This window comes from Amphiura filiformis, chromosome 1, assembly GCF_039555335.1.
Source record: "Amphiura filiformis chromosome 1, Afil_fr2py, whole genome shotgun sequence".
In the NCBI taxonomy this organism is placed as follows: domain Eukaryota; kingdom Metazoa; phylum Echinodermata; class Ophiuroidea; order Amphilepidida; family Amphiuridae; genus Amphiura; species Amphiura filiformis.
This window is the reverse complement of record NC_092628.1, coordinates 63,008,153-63,029,366: the sequence shown is the minus strand read 5'-3', so window position 1 is coordinate 63,029,366 and position 21,214 is coordinate 63,008,153. Positions and strand designations below refer to the sequence as shown.

At 34.5% G+C, this 21,214-nt stretch overlaps 1 protein-coding gene across 11 annotated transcripts in view; it reads left to right on the top strand.

Annotated features, from left to right (window-relative positions):
* Window positions 1-21,214, top strand: part of LOC140150618 (neogenin-like) — a 175,466-nt gene that overhangs the window by 116,419 nt on the left and 37,833 nt on the right. For 7 of the 11 annotated variants that reach the window (XM_072172690.1, XM_072172682.1, XM_072172735.1 and 4 more), the window contains exons 8-15: window positions 2,204-2,287; window positions 4,222-4,375; window positions 9,376-9,527; window positions 10,278-10,574; window positions 10,933-11,130; window positions 11,885-11,995; window positions 16,219-16,509; window positions 19,713-19,757. In XM_072172690.1, coding sequence (XP_072028791.1) covers window positions 2,204-2,287; window positions 4,222-4,375; window positions 9,376-9,527; window positions 10,278-10,574; window positions 10,933-11,130; window positions 11,885-11,995; window positions 16,219-16,509; window positions 19,713-19,757 — 1,332 coding nt within the window. The remainder of the gene's footprint in view (window positions 1-2,203; window positions 2,288-4,221; window positions 4,376-9,375; window positions 9,528-10,277; window positions 10,575-10,932; window positions 11,131-11,884; window positions 11,996-16,218; window positions 16,510-19,712; window positions 19,758-21,214) is intronic. The other 4 variants (XM_072172751.1, XM_072172743.1, XM_072172713.1 and 1 more) reach the window with 3 other exon arrangements.

Sequence of the window (21,214 nt, the reverse complement as noted above, 5' to 3'; positions counted from 1 at the left end):
GGAGGCTAATAGCAGGATGGCGTAAGGAGACGGGAATGGAACAATTGGCACGTTTTGGGTTTATTTCTGTCGTTGAGAATATGAGTAGATCAGGAGAAATCCAACCAGAGGGGTTTGGTATGAATGAGAAGGAATTTGTAATGGGAAGGCAGTGAGGAAAAATATGAGCAAACAAATAAAAAAGCGAGAAAGTAAGCAAACAAAGATTTATATTTTGACGTTGTCCTTAATTAGGTATTGTTATCAGAAAATAGTCATTAACAAAAATAAAAGTTGGAATAATTGTTCCTTTTCTTGTTTGATAAAGACCCATACCAATTTATTTACTCTTTGAACGTTTTAAATTGCCTCTAACTACACTTGTCATCTTTGACATTAAGCCAGTGTTTCCCTTGCAGTGACCCTCATCATCTTGATTGCCTGCCCCAATGTTTGTCAGTCCAGGCAATGATGTAAACCATTACTCTCACATCCGATAAATCTTGATCTATTTTGCAAGAGACAGCACTTAGGCCATCCATCCGTCCGTCCGTCCACACGTCCACCATCTTCCCGCCGTCAGTCCACTCTCTGTCTGTGTATGTTGTTGTTGTGCCCGCCGGAATTGTTCAATATCCAATAATCAGCCTGTTTCCACTCGACTGTAAAACCTATTAGGACGGGATTCTCTACTTATTTACTTGTTTCTAAATCCATTAAACATTTGCCCGTCAGTTGTTAAACGATGATTTGTTGACATCTTTTTTATGCTCTATATACGGGCATAATGCAACCTGTTTCTTAGGAAGGAAACAGGCAAGAAACATTCAATTAATTAGGGGAATGAGAATGAGTTAGAAGCATAGGAAATGTAATTCTTTGTTTGCTACAAGCGTCAAGCGGTAACTTTCTGCAGCTTACTTTCAATAAGGAAGAAAGAAAAACAATTGCGAATCAGATGATGTCAGCAATGTAAGACTTTATTTTCCAAATGAATAAAACAGAATTCAAATAAACTCTCCTAAATACACCGTGCACACAAGTTTTGTTGATATTGTATGTAATTGTCATTTACTTTGTATTTCAATTTCCAATGTCATCATGTTTATTGATCCATAATGATGCATAATGATCTTCTCAAATCCCAGAGGCTCATCGTTTACACACTGTTACCTAATGAAATGACCTTTCAGTGTCTAGTGCAATACTGAATATTTTATTAGAAGAGGAAAATATTGACGATGAAGAAACTACTCTAAGGTTATACATAATTTGTGTTTCTGTGAAAGATTATTATGTTTAAGTCATGGTCAACAAGAATCGTCTTTAAAAAAGACATGGTGGTGTCAGATACCAAAAAAACATGTTTCTTTTCAGTACTAAACATAATGAGAAATTTCATACCTTTATTATGTAAAACATGAGCAAAATTTCATTTCTTAACACATCTTCACTCATGGCACATGCCAACAGAAAAATACCAGTCCTTGCTTGCGGTGCATAAATGCGCCCATGGCAGCCATCTTGGATATGCCATTGAGGGAAAACATAACACTACAATAAATTCAAAAACATTTCAAATGATTCCTCATTCCTCATAAACATGTTTTTAATTCACCTTCACTACACATCCAAGATGGCTGCTCATACCATGGTGGCCATCTTGGATACACAGGGAAGATAATATTCCCATAATGAGTTTTGTGCAGGAATTGTTAATAGAGGGTTTTAAGTCTAAACTCATTTTGTATTAATAAGATCATGTACATAATGAAATTGAAACACCTTTATGTGTATTTTTATGTGTTGATGATTGTGAAAAGTGATGCAATCCAGCAAGATGAGTCAATTGTCACTAAATCAATTTTAGATGTTTGTGCACAAAAAACAAATGGAAAGATATGAAAGTTGACAAAAAACTCACTTGGCTTGGTTGGATCACTTATTTACTGTTGAACTGTAATTCATGTTTGTTCTTATATATATGATATATGCATGGTTTGTTTTTGCATGGCACAGCATGATATCTACCTGCAACCATCTTTGTCAGGTCTTTGTCATATTTTTTGTCATATTGTCATTTCTTTTTATGTTTCACTTATACTCGTTGTTTTTCACTTTAATGTTACATTTTTCACTTTTATTTATGTTTTACTTTTCATTTTGTGACCTTTGTGCGACTCCTGCTTTACCTGTTGTGTGATCATCACTTGCATGCATTTAGGTGTACCCATACCTCCCAAGTTAACTACCACAACTACAACCATTGTGGTTACCACAATAAAACCCACTACAACAGCAGTGCCAGGTGAGTTGGACATGGTAAAGTGGTGAGTTATGGTGAGATTGGGGGTTAATAGGTGGATAGTCCAAAGAGTCTGAAAACTCAGTAACCTGAATCCTAACCCGAAACTTAATCATAACCCTGACCTAAGCCCTAATCTCAACCTTAAACATAACCCTAACCTAAACCTAAACCCAAAACCTAACCACAACTCTATAACACAAATCCAAACCTAACCCAATCTGTAACACAAGCCCTAATGTTAACCTTATCCCTAACTCTTTTCATACTAATGACCCTTCGGACTAGTGGGCTGTTCCCAGATGAACAGAATTGAGTCGAGAAGAGATGTGTGTCTAGACTCAAATAGGAATATTACTCATTTACATAGTGTTGCATGTTAGCTATGCATGTGTAGTGATTCTACAATCAATCCTGTCTCTTGCATGCATGATATTTATTTTACATGATATTAAAATGTAATCTTAAGTAATGATGCATTCATAAGAAAGGTTAGTATTTTATGGTGGTGGTGTAAGTATTAAAAGGTGGTGGTGGTGTGAAATGGTGGTGGTGTGCAATTGTAATGCGCCTCTTATGTGCATGTTTTACTTACAGTATCACTTGTCATAATATATTTATTGTCATAACATTTTATATTTTATGAAGAAGGCAAACTTTCCTTTCATTTTCTAGCATTGTGAATCATGCTTATAAAATAAATGAAACTCAACTAAATTTTGCAAATATTGCATTCCATCACAATCACTCAATAGTAATAAACCCCAGATATTTGGAGATAATTTGGTCGTTAACAGACCCCTCGACAGATTCATTTGGAACTATTTGTGAAGAATGAATCATTCATTCATATCTATTTGTCCATTTAAGGATCCATAAGTTGCCGCAATAATGCAACCTTGGCAGCCAATGGGCTATTCCAGTTGAATTCCATACACCCCTATGGAAGACATGACCTTAATCTCCCACACAGGGAGAGTGAATTACAAAGGGTTACCTGAATGGGTGACTCCATTTGAAATCTACACCCCCTGTGTGGGAGATTAAGGTCATGTCTTCCATAGGGGGTGTATGGATTTCAACAGAAATATCCCAATACCATGATAATTTCAATCTACTACTCGGATTGCATAAAATTTCATGCAATATTTAGTTTAAGAAATGTTTGGATCTGACAAAGACAACTAAAAAATACAAAATATATATTTAACAATGCTTAAGATATATGATAAATATAAGACTACAAAAGGAACTCATGATTTAATATCAGAAGATTTGTGCAAAATGTTGAGATTGTAGCGGTGTAAAAAGTTACCACTGCGAAATATGAAATCAATAAAACCTATATAATGCATTATGATGTGCCAAGGTCATATTCATTGGCCTCCATTAGACACATTTAGCACTAAGGAATATTGCCTATATCAGGGACACATTGATTGAGTGATATTAGCTAGATTCATAATCTACCTGGTTTGAGAGCTAGAATATTGACCCTAACAAGAGTTTTATATCTGCAGAGTAGAGAGAATCATTTCATTCATTCATTCATTTCATTCATTCATTCTAATTTATGGATTTAGTAATTGAAATTGAGATCCGTTTGTACTATGGATTGAATGTTAGAGTTGACAAATTTACTTCTTTCATTCATTTGGATTTAATTGTAATCCAATTTAGATTATGTATGCTCAGAAAGCTTTGTGAAATGTTCTACAAGTTAACCATAAATGTATACTTCGTAAAATTAGATTTTGTGGTTGTGGCAATAATTTGGGATTTCATGTCATTGTAATTTCACAAGTTCTGCAATCAGTGAATAATACTAATACTAATAGAATACTATGCTCTTCTCTTCTGCAATACAATTCAGCAAGCTCAATTACTCCAAATGCTGTAAAAACTAAATCATCTCTTCAATCATTTCCTTATTTCAGGTCCAGCGACAGGTCCAGTTCCAAGTAAACCAAGACAGCTTACGGCGTCAAGAATACTGGCTCAATCCGTCACAGCCAAATGGCGTGAACCAACAACCAAAAATGGAGAAATACAGTCGTACAGGATACATATACAAGCTGAAGGTGCTAAAAGGTATGAAGGACTGGTTTGTATTCTGTAATAAGATACTAGTAATCCCAACATGGCAGAGGCTGTTGCCTTATGATAGGGCTTCTTAAAATCCTCAGTCTCCCTTATCAAATCTTTGGATATAGCCTAATTCAAGGCGTATCTGCAAAAAAGGTTGCCACACCAAAGCGTTAATTGGCCAACTTCCTTCACCACTCCCCAATTGCAATGTTGATTTAGACAACATCATCACCATTTCTACATTTTAGTCTCCCAACATTGAAAAATGGGGGTGGGGAAGGGGAGAGTGTAAGCTGAATGTCATTTGCAACTATTATACAAAGATAATGCGGATGTATAACATATTTAGCTCTGGTGATTGCATGCTTTTTAACACCAATGCTGTTGCTGTTTTCGTCAGCATTATGGAAAATGGGGCAATTCAGTTTAGTCTAGAATCATTACGTCAGTAAGACATCTCTCTATATCCCAGATTGTAACACATATCATGGTTTAGTAAGTGTGTAACAAATCTTGTCGTAGTTTAGTAGATAGCAAGAAATGTTCAAGAACCACCAACCCAATACTGGGTATGTTGTACTCGTAAGAATCCAATTTCCTTCAGATTTCAAATAGTAGCAAATATATTGGAAAATTTGTGTATTATTTTTGCGTATATCACCCTGTATAATGTGTAGGTAGGAAAGTATCTTGCAAGGGATGTTAACATTCTCATCACTATGTAGCCCTTGTATTACAAAAGTAGTCCCTTGAGTCCCAATTCACAAGCGCTGAAGTTTGCATGTATGCATGTCACTCTGAACCTGGCTCTGAATAGGCTTTTGAACATGGAACAGTTCTTTATTACTTGTATTAAAAGTAAGGAAGACATGGGGAGCCATTTCTCGTGGGAGGTGGTTTAAGGGTCACTATCAATGGGTTTACTGATGATTTTCTTCGCATTTTGCAGTAATTTCAGGCTACTTTGCATTGTGTTTAAAGTATAATTCTTACCAATGATAATTTTCATTTTGTTACACCAAATATTGATAGTTTACTATGTGCTTTTTAAGATTGGTTAGACCAGTATGTTAAAAAAAGAAAAAATATCCATAAAGCATTTACTGCTCATAATGTTGGTTGGCAATATGTTACACTGAAACAATAGTAACAATCCTCATATACAAACCATTAAAGATACATCAGTCCTTGAAACAAACAGGGAGGCCTCTTCAGTAAATATTCGTGAGATAACAAGTGCCATGACCGTGCATACCAAATGACCCTATGGATCAATTCACTAGCGGCCGAAAGTAGGAGGTTGGGGAAGGGTGTTGCAGGTCAACTCACGATGTGCATTTCGTATTATCGGCTCGTAAGACGACCGGAATGTGAAGAGAAGTTAGGTCTGGGCAGGTTACATCACAAAGCTTCCTTTATTGATTGGAGCACCGCATAAACATTTCATCAAACATACTAAAACGAATAGGTAGAGGATGTCCATTAAGTCACCAGCGGTTTCATTTGTCCAGCTTGGAAAGTGTATAAAAGCCTATAGAGCATGGTCTTAATGCATCCCAAATAGGTGCTGATGGCTTAAGAGGCCAAATAGTGTTTGCGTGTGGCATTTTCAGCGTTTAGTGAGCGAGTACAATACTTGAAACTGTTTCAAGCTATGATTGGAAATGGAGCAATTTATATATATAGGTCTACCTTATTCTCTCTTTTATCCAACTCGTGTTTAGCTTCTGGCAAGCTCTAAATTCAACATGGGCAGTGTTTAGGTTATTTCATGGTTTAGTTGTGTCTCATAAACAGTTCATCCAGCTTGGGGAAATGTCGATATTTAGGAAGTGTTAAGTATTTATACATAGAGACAGGTTGTTGCAACAAGTTTAAAGAACATAGTTACACTAACTCTCTGCATTGGTAGGGGGCCTAAACTTCTAGAAAACCGGCAAATATTTAATTTTTTAATGATTTTCTATAGTTGTATTTCAAACATAACTGAAAATGTCTTCAAATGAGTACAAACATGCTTAGTATTGATGGTTCGCAAAATGAGCTTTGGAATTTTCAGATGCATTTCAAAATGTCAGGTGCCCTGTGGTACTTGAAACATACAAAACACATGTAAAGGATTGCCAACTTGTTAATGTGCAGATGTGATGACATGTTTCTATCATTGCAATAACACATACGCTAACTTAACACTGGAGTCGACCGTCTTGTAGCATGACCATTGATACAGTGCAAATTATATCTGACAGAAAATTACCTTATAAATGAACATGAAAATGCATAGGAACTTACATAGAAAATAGACTTTAGTCAAAAATCTTACATAACATGAGGACGTCTTGATGTAAAGTAAAAAAGAAACCACTTGTTATTGAAATATTTGTGCTATCTGTCAGAACCAATTCCCATCCAATACCCAAACCATGCCATCAAATCCCAGACTATATTTGGGTTTTCAGCTCAACTAAATCTATGAGGAGAAAGTTGAGAAGCTTATTTTCCTCTGAAGCTAAACATTGAATTCCTTCACATGCGTTCATATATCTACGTTAATTCAGGTTTTTTCCCGTCTTCTTCTTACATTCCATCACACGCGTGCAATTTCCTAGTTGTTTTTTATGAGTCGACAGGTTGCCCATACATCAATGGCTTGATTAATATCAATAGGACCTGTCATCATTACTTTCTTATCCAAATATGGATGGTTTCATTTCATTCCAAGCATTTTTTACTGGAGCAGTTGAACTCTACGAGGACGATGGCATGTTGTTGACTTGTCTTCGGTTGTGCTTAGAATGAAAATCCGACTATTTTGATTTGAAAGGAAAAATAATGTTTTTGCAAGTGTGGATGCAGTGTCCGAGTTGAAGTCTTAAAATTGGGCTATTCCAGTTGAAATTCATACACCCCGTATGAAAAACATGATCTTCTCCCACACAGGGAGTGTAGATTCCAAATGGACTCACCCATTCAGGTAACCCCATTTGAAATTCACACTCCCTGTGTAGGAGATTAAGGTGATGTTTTCCATGGGAGGTGTATGGATTTCTACTGGAACAGCCCAATGATGTGTCTATCAGTGACAGGTGGAGGGCAACATGGAATGACAAAGTCTTGCGTGGAATAATTTGTATAAATGGCAAACTCTAGGTGTCTTTGAAGCTTTTTTTGATCATAGGGAAGTTATCCGTGACCATGTTTTAATTTGTTTTCAAGTCAATGCTACACATATATGGGACTGTTTTTACATTATTATTCTTGTTAGTCTAGGGTTTTCCTTTAAATTTACTGATATCTATTATTGATAGTACATTTTTAAAGGTAACATAATGTTAGAGAGATGTCTTTCTCAAGTGATTGAATCTTTATTGATTAGAACAAATGTATAGGATTGAGAAAAAGGTTTAGTTAATTATCAATTAATGATTTACACTGATGATACATTTTATAAATTATAGGAAACCGTGTATGGTTAAAATATATTTTCCATTATCCATTATTATGATGGTATTCATTGGGAATGATGGAGTTAATGAAAGAGTCAGCCAATGATAAGTATCATGGTCTGTTAGCAAGTAATTGGCCAGAGATTCTCTGCCTTTCAGCATATTCCGTTATAAAAGTGATTTTGCGTTTCCAATAGCCCATGCAACCAACCGACCGATGAAAGTGTTATTGGAAAGTGTGATCATGAGGCTTATGAACTGCCACGGTCCATTACTAAGTATATCAATTCTACTTGATGATTTAACTCGACCGTTCTCTCATGCCGGGACATAAGAGCTTAAACCTTAGCACTGTGTTTTCATCCTCTGCACTCGAATAGAAGAAGATGATGCTGTATACTAGTATGTGTGGGTGTAAAAGTGTGATGTCTGGCAGTTGTGCCACATTAAGACAGCATTTAGGTAAACACCCAATGACTGTAAATTTGGCAGGTGTTTTGGAGACGGAGGGGGGCATCTCATAAATGTCATGAAATTATTCTTGAAACAACAAGGAATTACCTTAAGAACTGCTGGATATGTGCATGTTTTATTTGTGCAGATTTTTAAAAACGAATTTCGTTATGCAATAGCAGGAAATGAAAAGCATTTTTTTAAATAAAATATGCCGACTCTAGAAAATGGAAGAGAGATGAGCACGCAAAATGTTAAATTGCGTAGGTACTGTGAAACACGTAACTTTCGCTGGCAGTTTTAAATTTGGTAATTTCCATAATGGTGTCAATTTTCAAAATTGATCTGCCAACATTATTTAATTAGAATTGCAATTATAACTAGAATTATATTTGGGATCCAAAGTATGAAACATCAGTTAAAAAAAATGTTCTTACTATAAAATATTTTTGGTGTTCACAAGTAATAAATTTCATGGGAAATTGTGTGTTTGTTTGTGAACATAACAGGACAAATCAATTTGTGATGGTTGCTTCGAAGTCAAGACATTTGTAGTTTTTATGAACAAAAGTAAAGATTTGTTACTTCCTGATCAATCTAATCTTTGGTTACCTTTAATGTTAATGTGAGCGTTAAAGGTTGTGAGAGAGTGAAGATAATATGTGGTTATGAAATAATAGTGGCAGTAAATTATGTGGTGAAGTGAACTTGAAATACACAGGTGAATGAATGATGGGTTCCATGTTTGATATGATATTCAAAGATAGCTTGTGGTTTTGAAATTCATTGTAAAGAGAGTCAATAAATTGTGACATTTGATAAATCATTCTGCATGCATATTCCATCATCTTTATTCCTACGCGATATGATTGAACATAGCAATCAGTTTGTTGAAAAACATCAATTTGAAACATGGCTAAATTAAAATACTCTAAATTTGATTGAACATTCTAAACAAAGTTGAATTCTGCAGTAAGTCAGTTTTTTCACATTGCCAACAAGAAGCAAAATAAAACCTAGCTCACTGACAATTTTGCAACCCATAGCCCCCGTAAATCATTAGTAACTGTTTTGTATATCAATATTATTTCTTCCTTGATACAGGCAAAGAATCATAAGTGTGCCAGGCAATCGACTTCAATGGGAAATAGATGACCTAGTTTCACAAACAACTTATAACATCTATACATATGCTGTCAATGAGAATGGGCCTGGAGAGAGGTCTGAAACACTCACCATAGAGACTCAAGGAGTTGGTAGGTATCACTCTAATATGGCGAAAAGAAACTGAACAAAAAGGTGTTGTTCAACGATGTTTTAATATAAAATAATAATACACTGACGTTTCGTACAAAATGCTTTATCATGGCGGTATTTTCATGAGGTTTAGAGGTGTCAAAGATTTTGTGTGCATAAAAATAGGCAAGGAGAAGACTTGGTGAGATCATATGGAGGTGTAAGTGAGCAATAAGAGTGATTTGATATTGTAAATATAGGGATGCAAGGGACATAACATTACCATGGGGAAAATGGGCTATTTCATTTGAAATCTGTTTAACTCTTTGGAAGATTTAAGAAAACTCTTTTACAGAGGGAGTATGTTTTTCAAATGGAATTGGCTTGGGTTACTTATTTTTAAACCCATACTCCCCCTGTATATGGCTTTACCTAAATCTTCCACAACTGGAGTGAGTATTTCAAATGGAAGTTACCCAAATTTCTATTCTATCTGTGGAAGACTTTAGCTAAATCTTCCCAGAGGTAGTGTGGATTTGGAATAAGAGTAACCCAATGTTACTTGATTCTATTTGCTTGAGAATGTGTATGTTAACTATTCGGTTGTACAATAATGTAAAGAATCGGAGGGTATCTGAGGATTTGTGAACAGTGTAGTATAAGTAGCTATCCTCAATCAAGCTGAAAATAAGATGCCAGTTCTAATAAACAGTAAACAGGAATGGTGATTAGTTTTTAACAATTGTCTTTAATCATCCTTATTCTTGTAGTCCAAGTACCAGGATCACCACAGAATCTGGTCGCTTTAGCAGACTCGGCGACATCAATCTATGTATCATGGGAACCACCCAGTTCTACATTTGGTGACATCCAGAACTACCAACTCTACTATGCTGACCTGGGTACAGGCCAAGCTACAAGAGAACAAGAAATCCAAGTCACAGATACTAGCTATACAGTAACAGGATTAAGCCCATATACAAGATATGGGTTCAGAGTAGAAGCCTTCAATGAAAATGGACCTGGTCCATCGTCAGAAACAATTGAAGCTCGTACTTTTACAGATAGTAAGTATATGGCGATAAATTGTTTGTTTTAATAATTTTTCTGAAGTTCAAGGTGGGTGGTCAGATTTTTCATATTTTTTTTCTCTCCTTCATTGAGGCCTGCCATTGAATGATATGAAAAGCAAGAATGTGTATAACAATGCCCCATATGACAGAACATACTTCCCCCGGGGGTGGTTACGACCCCTTTTGTCATGTTTTTGTTCACACCGTCTTAGAAATCACATATATCTTAGGCGTTAAATTTTATTGGTGTAATGAGTAAAATATGCCATAAAATTTATAAGAAAGTTTTGAAATTGTAACTGCAAACCACCTTAAAATATTAAGAAGTGACACCCATATTTTGTTTTTGCAGAACCAACATCCCCACCATCAAATGTAACAGCCCGTCCATTTTCAGCATCATCAATCTTGTTATCCTGGAATCTTCCTCCAACCAGCCAAAGAAATGGTGACATCACAGGGTACAAGGTACGATATCGTCTGCTTGAGAACAGCGACAGGGCAAAGACAATCGTTGTTGATGGTATTCTCAGGGAGTTCATTCTGTCGGGTAAGTCTTGTGTCTGTCTATTAAACAAAGTCTTGTGTCATTTATTTGATATTCATGTTTTTAATGGTTGAATGTAGAGGATGCAAACAATTGAAGAGATAATATGTCAGTATCAATGTTTAACATCAAAGTGCTCATCATTGATCTTTTAAACTGCTAATTCTGAGTTACATACAATGAAATGTTCTGCTACATATGTTAGATCCTAGGTGGTTTTTTTTTTTGGGGGGTCTTTTTGTATATGTTTTCATAAATTTCTTTTGTTGTCTTAATTGATACTTCAAGCCATAATATGTGATTTCAATTAAAGTTTAATTTTGTTATTTGTTAAACAAGATGGTGAAATTATAGTAGAAACAACTGTTTCTGTCTATTTGAAGCTGAAATAATGAGGTACAAATTAAAGAAATCCATCCCACCGGCTATTTTGGCCATTCAACATCAAGTTCTATGGGGAACTTTTGATATATGAAAAATAGATCTGATGACTTGACAAACACAACAAGTTTGGCTGATTCCATTTAGGTGTAAGTTGGGATATGTTTAAACATTACAAATATAGCAAAGAAACAGGCTTGAAAATAATTAACCAATATAAAAATTGCACATTATGGCTTAAATTGTAGGTTTCTGAAAATATTGCACAATTTGAAGAATGAATCTATCAATAAATTGACAGACAATAAATACTTCAGTTGATGTAAGCCTCATATAATCATCTCTCTTTACTTCAAATTTTTAATAAATATCCCAGAGTTGGAACGTGACAGTGAGTATGAAATCCGTATTGGTGCAGTCAATGTCAACGGTACAGGCCCCTTCACTGATTGGATTCCCAGCAAAACTCTCAGAGATGATCAGAACGGTAAGTACTAACTCAACTACGATGATGTCTGTATTTTGTTAAGAGATGGAATTCCCATCAGTGTGAGCTTTAACACCTTGTTAGTTAGTAGCATATGTAGCGCGACATGCATCTATTTCTTAATATTAAGCCATAATAACTAGGTCAGTGTTTTCACTCTTAAGCTTACCTGATTGTGACAAAAAGCTTCTGAAAAGTCACACTTTTCCCCCTAGAAAATACAAAAACACTGAAGCAAATCTAATGTGATATCAAGCATTTCATTTTTGAGAAAAAGTTTGCAATAAAAGGGTAAGGGTGAAAGGGAGAGGAAAATAGGAGAGAGAGAGATTGAGTAAAAGAGAGGGGGAGAGAGAGAGAAAGTAAAAAAGATAAAAAGGAAGAAGATGTGTGAAATATAGAGAGCGAGACGGGTAACAAAACACATTCGTATAAAGCGTGAAACAAAGTGCGACATGAGGCCATAAATTATTCACTAAGTTTTTGGATCTCTTGACTATTTCACGGCTCTTGCTGAGGAATGCTTGCTTGTTTTCTTTTATTCAACATTCATGACCATATAAACGCAGTCTATTCCTGGATTCCTTTGTCACCTTACAGTGTGTGGCATTTGCGCTGGCATTATGCTGAAACATACAATATATATGCTTCTTTCAAATTCATGCTTGTAAATTTTCTCCCAGCACTTGACGCATCGTTTTTATGAGGCCTTATTTTATTTACGTTTGTATTTGCAGTTTGAGGGATTTGATTAAATTTGATGTTTGAATATAACTCAGAAAGGAAAATATGAGAAGAGTTCTTATCTCAAATTTCTTTGACTGACATGGAATGCTAAGAATATTTCAAGAAACACTCTTGAATTTAAATAACATTTTATGAAAAAGTGTTAAGATTTTCTACAAGAAGTGAGATACAATCGAGCGAATAATCATCTTTCATATCGCTATCTTTTTAGGGGAAAAGTGACTTGATTTATTCCGCTATGAGCATTAATGACCTCATATTCAATACCCAGTTCACCAATCTCAATTTAACAATCAAAGCTCAGAATTTGCCCTCTGGTTGTGGGGTATGAGAATTTGTACCCACTACATGCAAAGGTCAATCTGTAAATGTGTAAGTGTATTAGAGCTACTGAACTATGCCTTAAGAGATGCACATGTTTGAGATTGTAGTGTTGAAAAAGAACAAAAGTCAATTACTTAACCTAGATATATGAGAAATCTGTAGATAATCAGCCACTTCAAAATGTATGATGAAAACTATGTCATCGTCATTTTACTTCATCTTGTGAAAGATAAATTAATACACTGAAGGATAAAAAAACCCATAATTAATCCAGAAAAAAAATGTATCACTTGAAAAATTATTTCTCTTTGATGTATAATGCAAAAGGATTTTTTCAATTAATAGTTGATTTCTAATTTAGATAAAAACATTTCCCCTTCATCCCTATCGATAACTACTAGCTGTTGCCAATTACTTGTTGATAGCTTGATTTCAACAAAATGCACACAACTTCTCATGCCTACTAGCAGTTTCAAGTTAATTACAGAAATATGTTTTGTATGAAGACGATGGTATGTCCCAAAGCGAGTAGCTCCCTCACAATGCCACATTCCCTTGCATACTGTTATCAAGCTGTAGCTATAGACACGTACAAAACAATATCTGCCCCTTCCCTATCGTCATCGTCCTTGTGCAGGTTTTAATAGTCATAGCCACAGGGCAATTGTGTGTATCAGTATGTGGCTTAGTGATTTGGAGCAAGCACCCGTGGAAGTCGCCTCCAGTCATCAGTTTCTTTGTTAAAGTCTTGTTGTGCTCATCTTTAAGCTTTATCGCATAAAAGCTCCAAAAGAAGCATTTTGTCCAAATTTCAATACAATCTTAAGAACTGCTACACTAAACCTAGACATATTGGGACTCATTGACTGCATTTTTCATGCAGATTTCAAATATAGTCAGCAAAATCCAAAATTTAGATTTTTTTTAAACAATTGAATGACATATTTTCGACTTTGAAATGTATCAGCGGATTAAGGGTTTATGTTTGCTACAGGTGAAAACAGCATTGACTGAGATTGAGATGAAGTAAATAGATGAAGGCATAGCATGGTATTATTTGTAAACCTCTGTGTGCTGTAACAAGTTTCAATCTCTATTTTGTGAAATAATGACAGATTTTCTTATCAAATGTATATACCATTTGCTGTTGAAGTCACTTTTGCTATAAAGTACTATGTTGATTCTTTTTAAGATGAAATTCAAAAGTTCCTTATAAAAATGAGATAAGATTATGCATTTGCCAAGAAGTGATGTCAATGATTATGGATTTTTACTGCTTTGATTGTTAAGTGGATTGTTTAATTTAGTAATTTTTTGAAAAAACGAATTTTGCCAAATTAGAATAATGCCAGAAAATCTCACAGAAAAAATGGAAGTCCAATCACAGTCTCAAAAAATTGCTTTTCATATAGATTTCAGCATATTCAATATATTGTACTCCCTAAATTAAAACATTCCCTAATCTAAAAACCTGTTTTTAAAGAATCAAGGGGCTAGACTTGTCTGTACTTTTGAAAGATAATATATATGGTCATGAAAATGTTGAATGTTGTCATATGAGAATAACACGCAATTGTTGATGCGTCGTCTGCTATGCGTCGTCTGCTCTCAGGCACTGAGCAGGCATGGGTTATGTGGATAGTCTCCGCCATACCTGTTCTGAGCACGTAAATGGTTTTAGTATACGGTCATTCACATTCCTACTTTATTGGGCCTTCATCACAGTAAACACACTGTCCATAGAAACTGTCACTTTGTTAAAGAGGAGAGAACTTGGCTGATCTCTCTTCCTGCACAGCGAGAGGCGATCAGTTATAAGCTGAGAGAGTGAGTTTTTTGGCTGGATCAATATTGGAAGACGACTAATTAGAGAAGTAACATGAGGTCATTACATACTGTCCATTGTAATCTGTTTGCAATGAGCAAGCTCTTATGGGTGGTTTTTGAGTGAATGAGAATATTATTTTAAAGGGTGTATTTTATGATGTATAATGTGTAATGATATGCTTGATGTACATTCTGTATCGTAAATGTGTAACAAATTCTTTTCAATACTGTTTTGAACTTGCAAATATGCAAGCAATTGCTGCGTAGTTAATTGCCTTCATATATCATTAAATTGGTAGCAATTCACATTCATGCATATATCAGAATATGTTTTCATAACTCGCAATATCTCATTTTGGAGATGGGTAATGAAATTGCGTAATTTTAATCCAGAATTGAAGTTTGAGCGAAAAATAAGCTCATATTAATAAAATGTCATTCCGATTTATTATTAGATGTCTGATATATGCTGAAGTGACATTATTGCTGGTTATCATAAAAAAAGCAAATGATACAATTAAATATAATCTGGTGGTGGTGCAATGATGGTAGATTAATTATGCAAATATCAATGCAAAGAGAACAAATCATGATTATTGCAAGATCCCATTATATGTTACACATTTGTATTCCGACTGCAACAGCAGGTGGAAGAAATATACTCCTGTTCAAAAAAGCAATCCCCACATTACCTCATGTAAAAAAGTCAAAACTGCAAATGTTACAACCCAGATTATCTGAACTTTGCAGCGTGATATCGTTTTAGCAAATCTCACCAAGAAATATTTATACCACTTTATATCAATGATGCTGTTCATTGAAATTTGAGGAAACTTGAGAGACGTGTGCTCAAATGTTGAGCAGTGGTTATGTTTTATAACCAGGAGTATACAATATGTAGTTACTATATTTGATTGATTTTATTATAGTTGCGGTACCTACATAGAATTGTGACGTATAATGTGAACCGCTACTTGAATGTTATCTTGCAAACCATTTTGTTCTTTTTGCATAATCAAATCACAAAATAACCTAATGATGATTAAAATATCAAAGAAGTTGAATGTTTAAAAACATTTTCTGACAATATTTGGAAATACTCAATTTTTTAATGCAAATTTCCAAGAAAAAATCTCTCATGTAGGAAAAATCAAACATTAGTTAGAAAAATGTATTGTACAATCAACTTCTTATGGACCCAAATTGCAAACTAATTAAAAATGTCCTTTCTTCTCAGCCTCTAACACAAAAGCTTATCCCGCACTTGCTATTTTTCTCCTTTGCTACACATATCTTATATTCACACACCATGTAAAAAACCACAGAGGATAACCAACCACCACCTCCTGCCTATCTTGAGGTCACAAGCTACCCCACTAAAATCCAAGTGAGGTGGGGGCACCCCCGTGACACATCCATCTTGGTGAGGGGTTATATGCTCGGTTACGGGATAGGCTATCCCGACCGTAAGATCAAAGAGTTATCCAGCACAACCACGGATTACATGATCAGTAACCTACAAGCTAACGCTCAGTATGTGATACGATTGAGGGCGTTTAATCTCAAGGGTGAAGGATTCTCACTTTACGAGACCGTCTACACACGCCAAGACTCTAGTAAGTTGCTTGTCTCTCTTACTCTTCTTAACTAATTATTTGATTCTAATTTAACCCAAATCAAAATTTACACACAAAAATGCCACTGTAATTAGTTACTTGAGTCTATGCTCTGTTGAAACTGAAAAAGATGTATGGTGAAACCACTGCAAAGTGGTAGTCAAGTCGCCTGGTTGCCTAATTTTCACCAGAATAACTAAATTATCGTCAACATTTTCTTTTATCATTCACAAAAGGTTTTCTTTTATCATTCATTTTGGTAGCCAAAATGTTTAGAAATTAAAATTTCTAAACATTTTGGCTACCAAAATATTAGCTAATTTAAAATGTTGTTCTTTCAAAAAGGACAATATCTTGAAAATATTGTTCTATATTAATCAAAATGTCAACTTCATTGATTGCTTATTCCTTACAATTGAACATATGTCACATGAGCTTATACTCAAGTAATACTAGTAAATTCACCTGACTAAATGCATGCTTATTTAATAAATATATTTATATATATACATATATAATCAAACAAACATAACTTGCTTTATTTAATGCAAGATTGCACTCTACTAAAATCTAAACCACATACAGGCTAAACATGTGTGTGATATAACAATAACGGCAAACATTACCCCATATATCATGTCTATTATAATAACAGCTATTCATTTTACTCACTATTAATAGATCATTAATTTTTTCATAATTTTGTCCATTGCCATGCTCAAATTAGAAAAAAAAGCCATGCTAGCATATAATGCCCTCATATTTTGAATATATTCAGTATTTATATTATAACACATGTTATATATGAAAATAGCACAGTGTGGTAATCCTATAGCAAAAGTGTCTAAATACTAATTTTATGAATGAAAAAACTATTTAAGTGATAAATTCTCACATCGCTATTCTCGTTCCCCAATTTATGAACCATCCTTCCTAGTATTTCTACTCAAATGTGAAATGTTACTCTATTCCTGTGCATATACTCTGTTCACATCTACTATGAGTCAATATGGCCTCAATCTCAAATGCATAGTTCAATATCATTCATTCAAGATGATAGACCCCAAAGTTGACATCATGTTGTAGAGTATGAGTTTTTGTACCCACTCCATTCAGGGGTCATTCATTTAGTGTACAAACATATTTGGGTCAGTGAACTTTGTCTTGACAGTTGAGCATGTTCAAGATCCCTGTGATGTACACAGAGTAATTTCAGCTCCAAAGTTGCAGGGCTAAATCATTTACAACTTTGGCTGAGAGGAGCTTTGAAAGCAAATGCTTCTGGTATTTTAGACTTGAACTAAGTCTTGCTCACTTCGAAAAGCGAGCAGTTTTATGATATTGCTACAGTACCTCGCACATTCCATTATTCTAATTTCACATTTGAAATTTTTTTAATATTAGGAAAAGAAACCAACTCATTATTATTTGATAAAATATAGTCCTTGGTTGCAATATAAGTCAAGAGAACAATGACAATTGAAAAACTTAGTAGCAAAATTAACTGAGAAATTGGAAACTATAATAACATAGTAACATTGAGAAATGTGAGATAGTGTCAAATAAATGGGGCAGAAACTTAGTCAATTTCATTGTCTCAACTAAGTCTAACCCTGTGATTAGATCTGCACCAGCCGTAGTAGTAGTGAATTCCTCGCTCATGGCCCGCAGAAAGGAAATTATTGCAGTGTCATTTGCCAACATTTCAAACGGCGCTTGACAAGCGTGTGTGGCAATGCAATCAACTGCATTCCTATACATTGCACATTTTTTTTCTGCAATTTTTTGTTATCGCCAAATGTAAAGTACAGTCATGAGATACATAGTACAATAATTATGAAGATTTCTTTGGTAATCACTGCTACAATCGGTTTCTTTTAGTTCACAGAGAGGATGTCATGTCCTGATTGAGCTATTAATAGCTTGCATCTGTTATACAACATCTTCCATTAGCATACACATTTGACGACATCATATTTTTTATTGTGATCTTTTCCCTTTGTGACTATTTCCTCTGATTTGCCATCATTCTTCTTCTTTGTTGTGATTGTTTCATTTTAAATTATATTCTTGATTTTCTGTTATTTTTTTCTCCATTTTTATGACTTATCCACGTTTGAATAATTTATTCAACATTATCTTTAACAATGTATTATAATTTGTAGTATTTTAGTAAATATTCTATTTGGTTAAGTTTATGTTTACTACTTCACTAATTCTTTATCATGTTTATAGTGAATATTATTATAATTCAGAAAAATATAATTTAATTTACGTCCAAATCAGTGTTGAATTATTTTTGGCATGTACCATTACTAAACTACCATTCAACACCCTCCATAACCGAAGCATGTTTTGAATGAATTCATTGTATGAAATCAGGCTCTAACCAATCATGCTTTTAAACATGTATAATTTTTTATATCATAAACATTATTATGTGTTTTAACTAATGCATTTAGACTAGTCACATTACATAATAATAAATACAGTTTTTACATCATCCTGTAATTATGAATGCAGAGGCTAAGACACAGGGTCAAGTAGAAGATATATTGCAGCAGTAATGGATATGAAATTAAAGGTACTATCAGTGATTTTCAGAAAATTTAACAAAAATCACCATAAATCATTTTTATAACATACCCTGCAAATGACACATCTAAAGCATCCTAATAGGGATAGCACAGGACAATTCAGCATGCAATTGAATGGACCTATGTATGCTTCTTCACTGCTGTTTACTTCTAAATGTTTCATTTTGAAAAAGTACCTAATACTAATGCTATAGAAATAGCAGTCACTTTTATGGTATTCCTATAAGTTTCAAATATTTTGATGGTTTTGCCTTGATCACTGATTCATTGATGGTACCTTTAACTGAAAGATTCCAAAAAACCCACGCACCTTGTTTGGACACTGAATTGGAGATGAAAATTGGATGTGGCACTTCTTATAATTAGTTCAATGCATAGTGCCTCTTTTTGGTCTCTTGATGATTTTGACAAGTAGATTGATAATGTAATGATTTAAATAAGTCTGTCATGCAAAAGGAAGATCAGAAATTTATCAAATTGTAAGCAGGATGACATGTGAAAACACTAATTGTATTTTCATCATCATGCGTGTTTGTAAATGGTAAGACATAGAATACATAGAAAATAAACATGATTCCTACGTTTCCCCCGATTTTGTCAACACAGCAGTAGACCCTGTCGTACCGGTCAGGATCAATCCAGTTCCTGAAAGTAAGGGAGCTTGCATGTCTGTCAATGTGTCTGTCTTTCTGTCTGTCTGCCTGTCTCTATGGCTGGCTTGCATCAGGGTGTTTCAAGGCAAGGGAGCCATATTGGGACATTTCAACAAATCTTCTGGAATTTTACATGAAGATGCAAATGATCGATGCTTACTGTGTTTTATTTTGATGACTATATTCACAGCAAAACCAGAGTTTGGCAACAATTATTAACCAGAATTACTTTATCGGTTTAAAAAGATTTAAGTAATTCTTAAATTTTCAGTATAATTAAATTTGACATAGTTAAAAAATGTGCACAATTCCTTAAAGTTTAAAGTTAAGTTATTTTAAGCTCTGATAATTTTCATTGTTAAAGCATACTTGGCACAAAAAAAGAAATAATTGTAAATGAACCTTTAAACCATTGGTATTTTTAAAACCGTTGCTTTTTAAAAGCAGGAATGAAGCTGATATGTGTAGAATATTTTCAATCAAAGATTCCTGATTGCAAAACTTAATTTAAGTAGACACAATTCTGTTACCTCAAAATAATCACAAAATTAGTTGAATTTTTTATTTGTAATTATTTGCAGTATTAACCCACAAGCACAAGAGAGTATCTCATTTGCATTCAATGATATTGTCCACGGGCCAATTTCACAAAGACTTGCAGTGCATCAGGAGTGTCCAAACACATCTTACTTTATGTGGCATTCAGAGAGCCATGTTCCTAATGGGATTTTAATCTCCCAATATTTCTTACCAACAGCCAACTGATTTGCCCATCACCCAGTACATTTCTCACTGGTATATAAAAGCCAGAATACACTTCAATTCTCCCTCATACAAACCACACAAGAATGTGTATACTACTTAGCACAAACTCACCCAGCCTGTTTCTACCAAGAATGTTGGCACATATCACCCACTAAACTAAGCTAAAATGTCTTCAAACAGACATCATTGACATTTGACAGTAAATAACAGCCCAATGGTGATTTTTCAGGACCTGTCACCCAGTATTACCAGACATCATTCCACAGAGTCCAAATCCTTCAGAAACAAGATCATCTGGCTACCAGATTTTCAATAGAAGCATGCCCTTTGATACAATGATAGGTTGGACTCTTCTGATGCATTTCAAGTCTTTATGAAATTAGGGTCAGACAATATGAATTGTTGAAATGTCTTGTTTGGTTATGGAGCCAGCCATCCTCCTGATATGAAAGCAAAGAATGCAATGTATTGAAATGGGAATGTGTACAAATAATCTGTGTTGGTGTATGTGTTGTGCCGGAGAATGAAACTATTTATTCTATTTTTCTTGGATTCAATATATATTAGTACCTTTGGTTGTTGGGTATATATATACACACACATATTTATAATACTGATGAATTCTGTAGTGAAGTTTGATCCATTTCAGCACCCCTAATCATCTATCTTATCACCAACTAAGTTTATTAC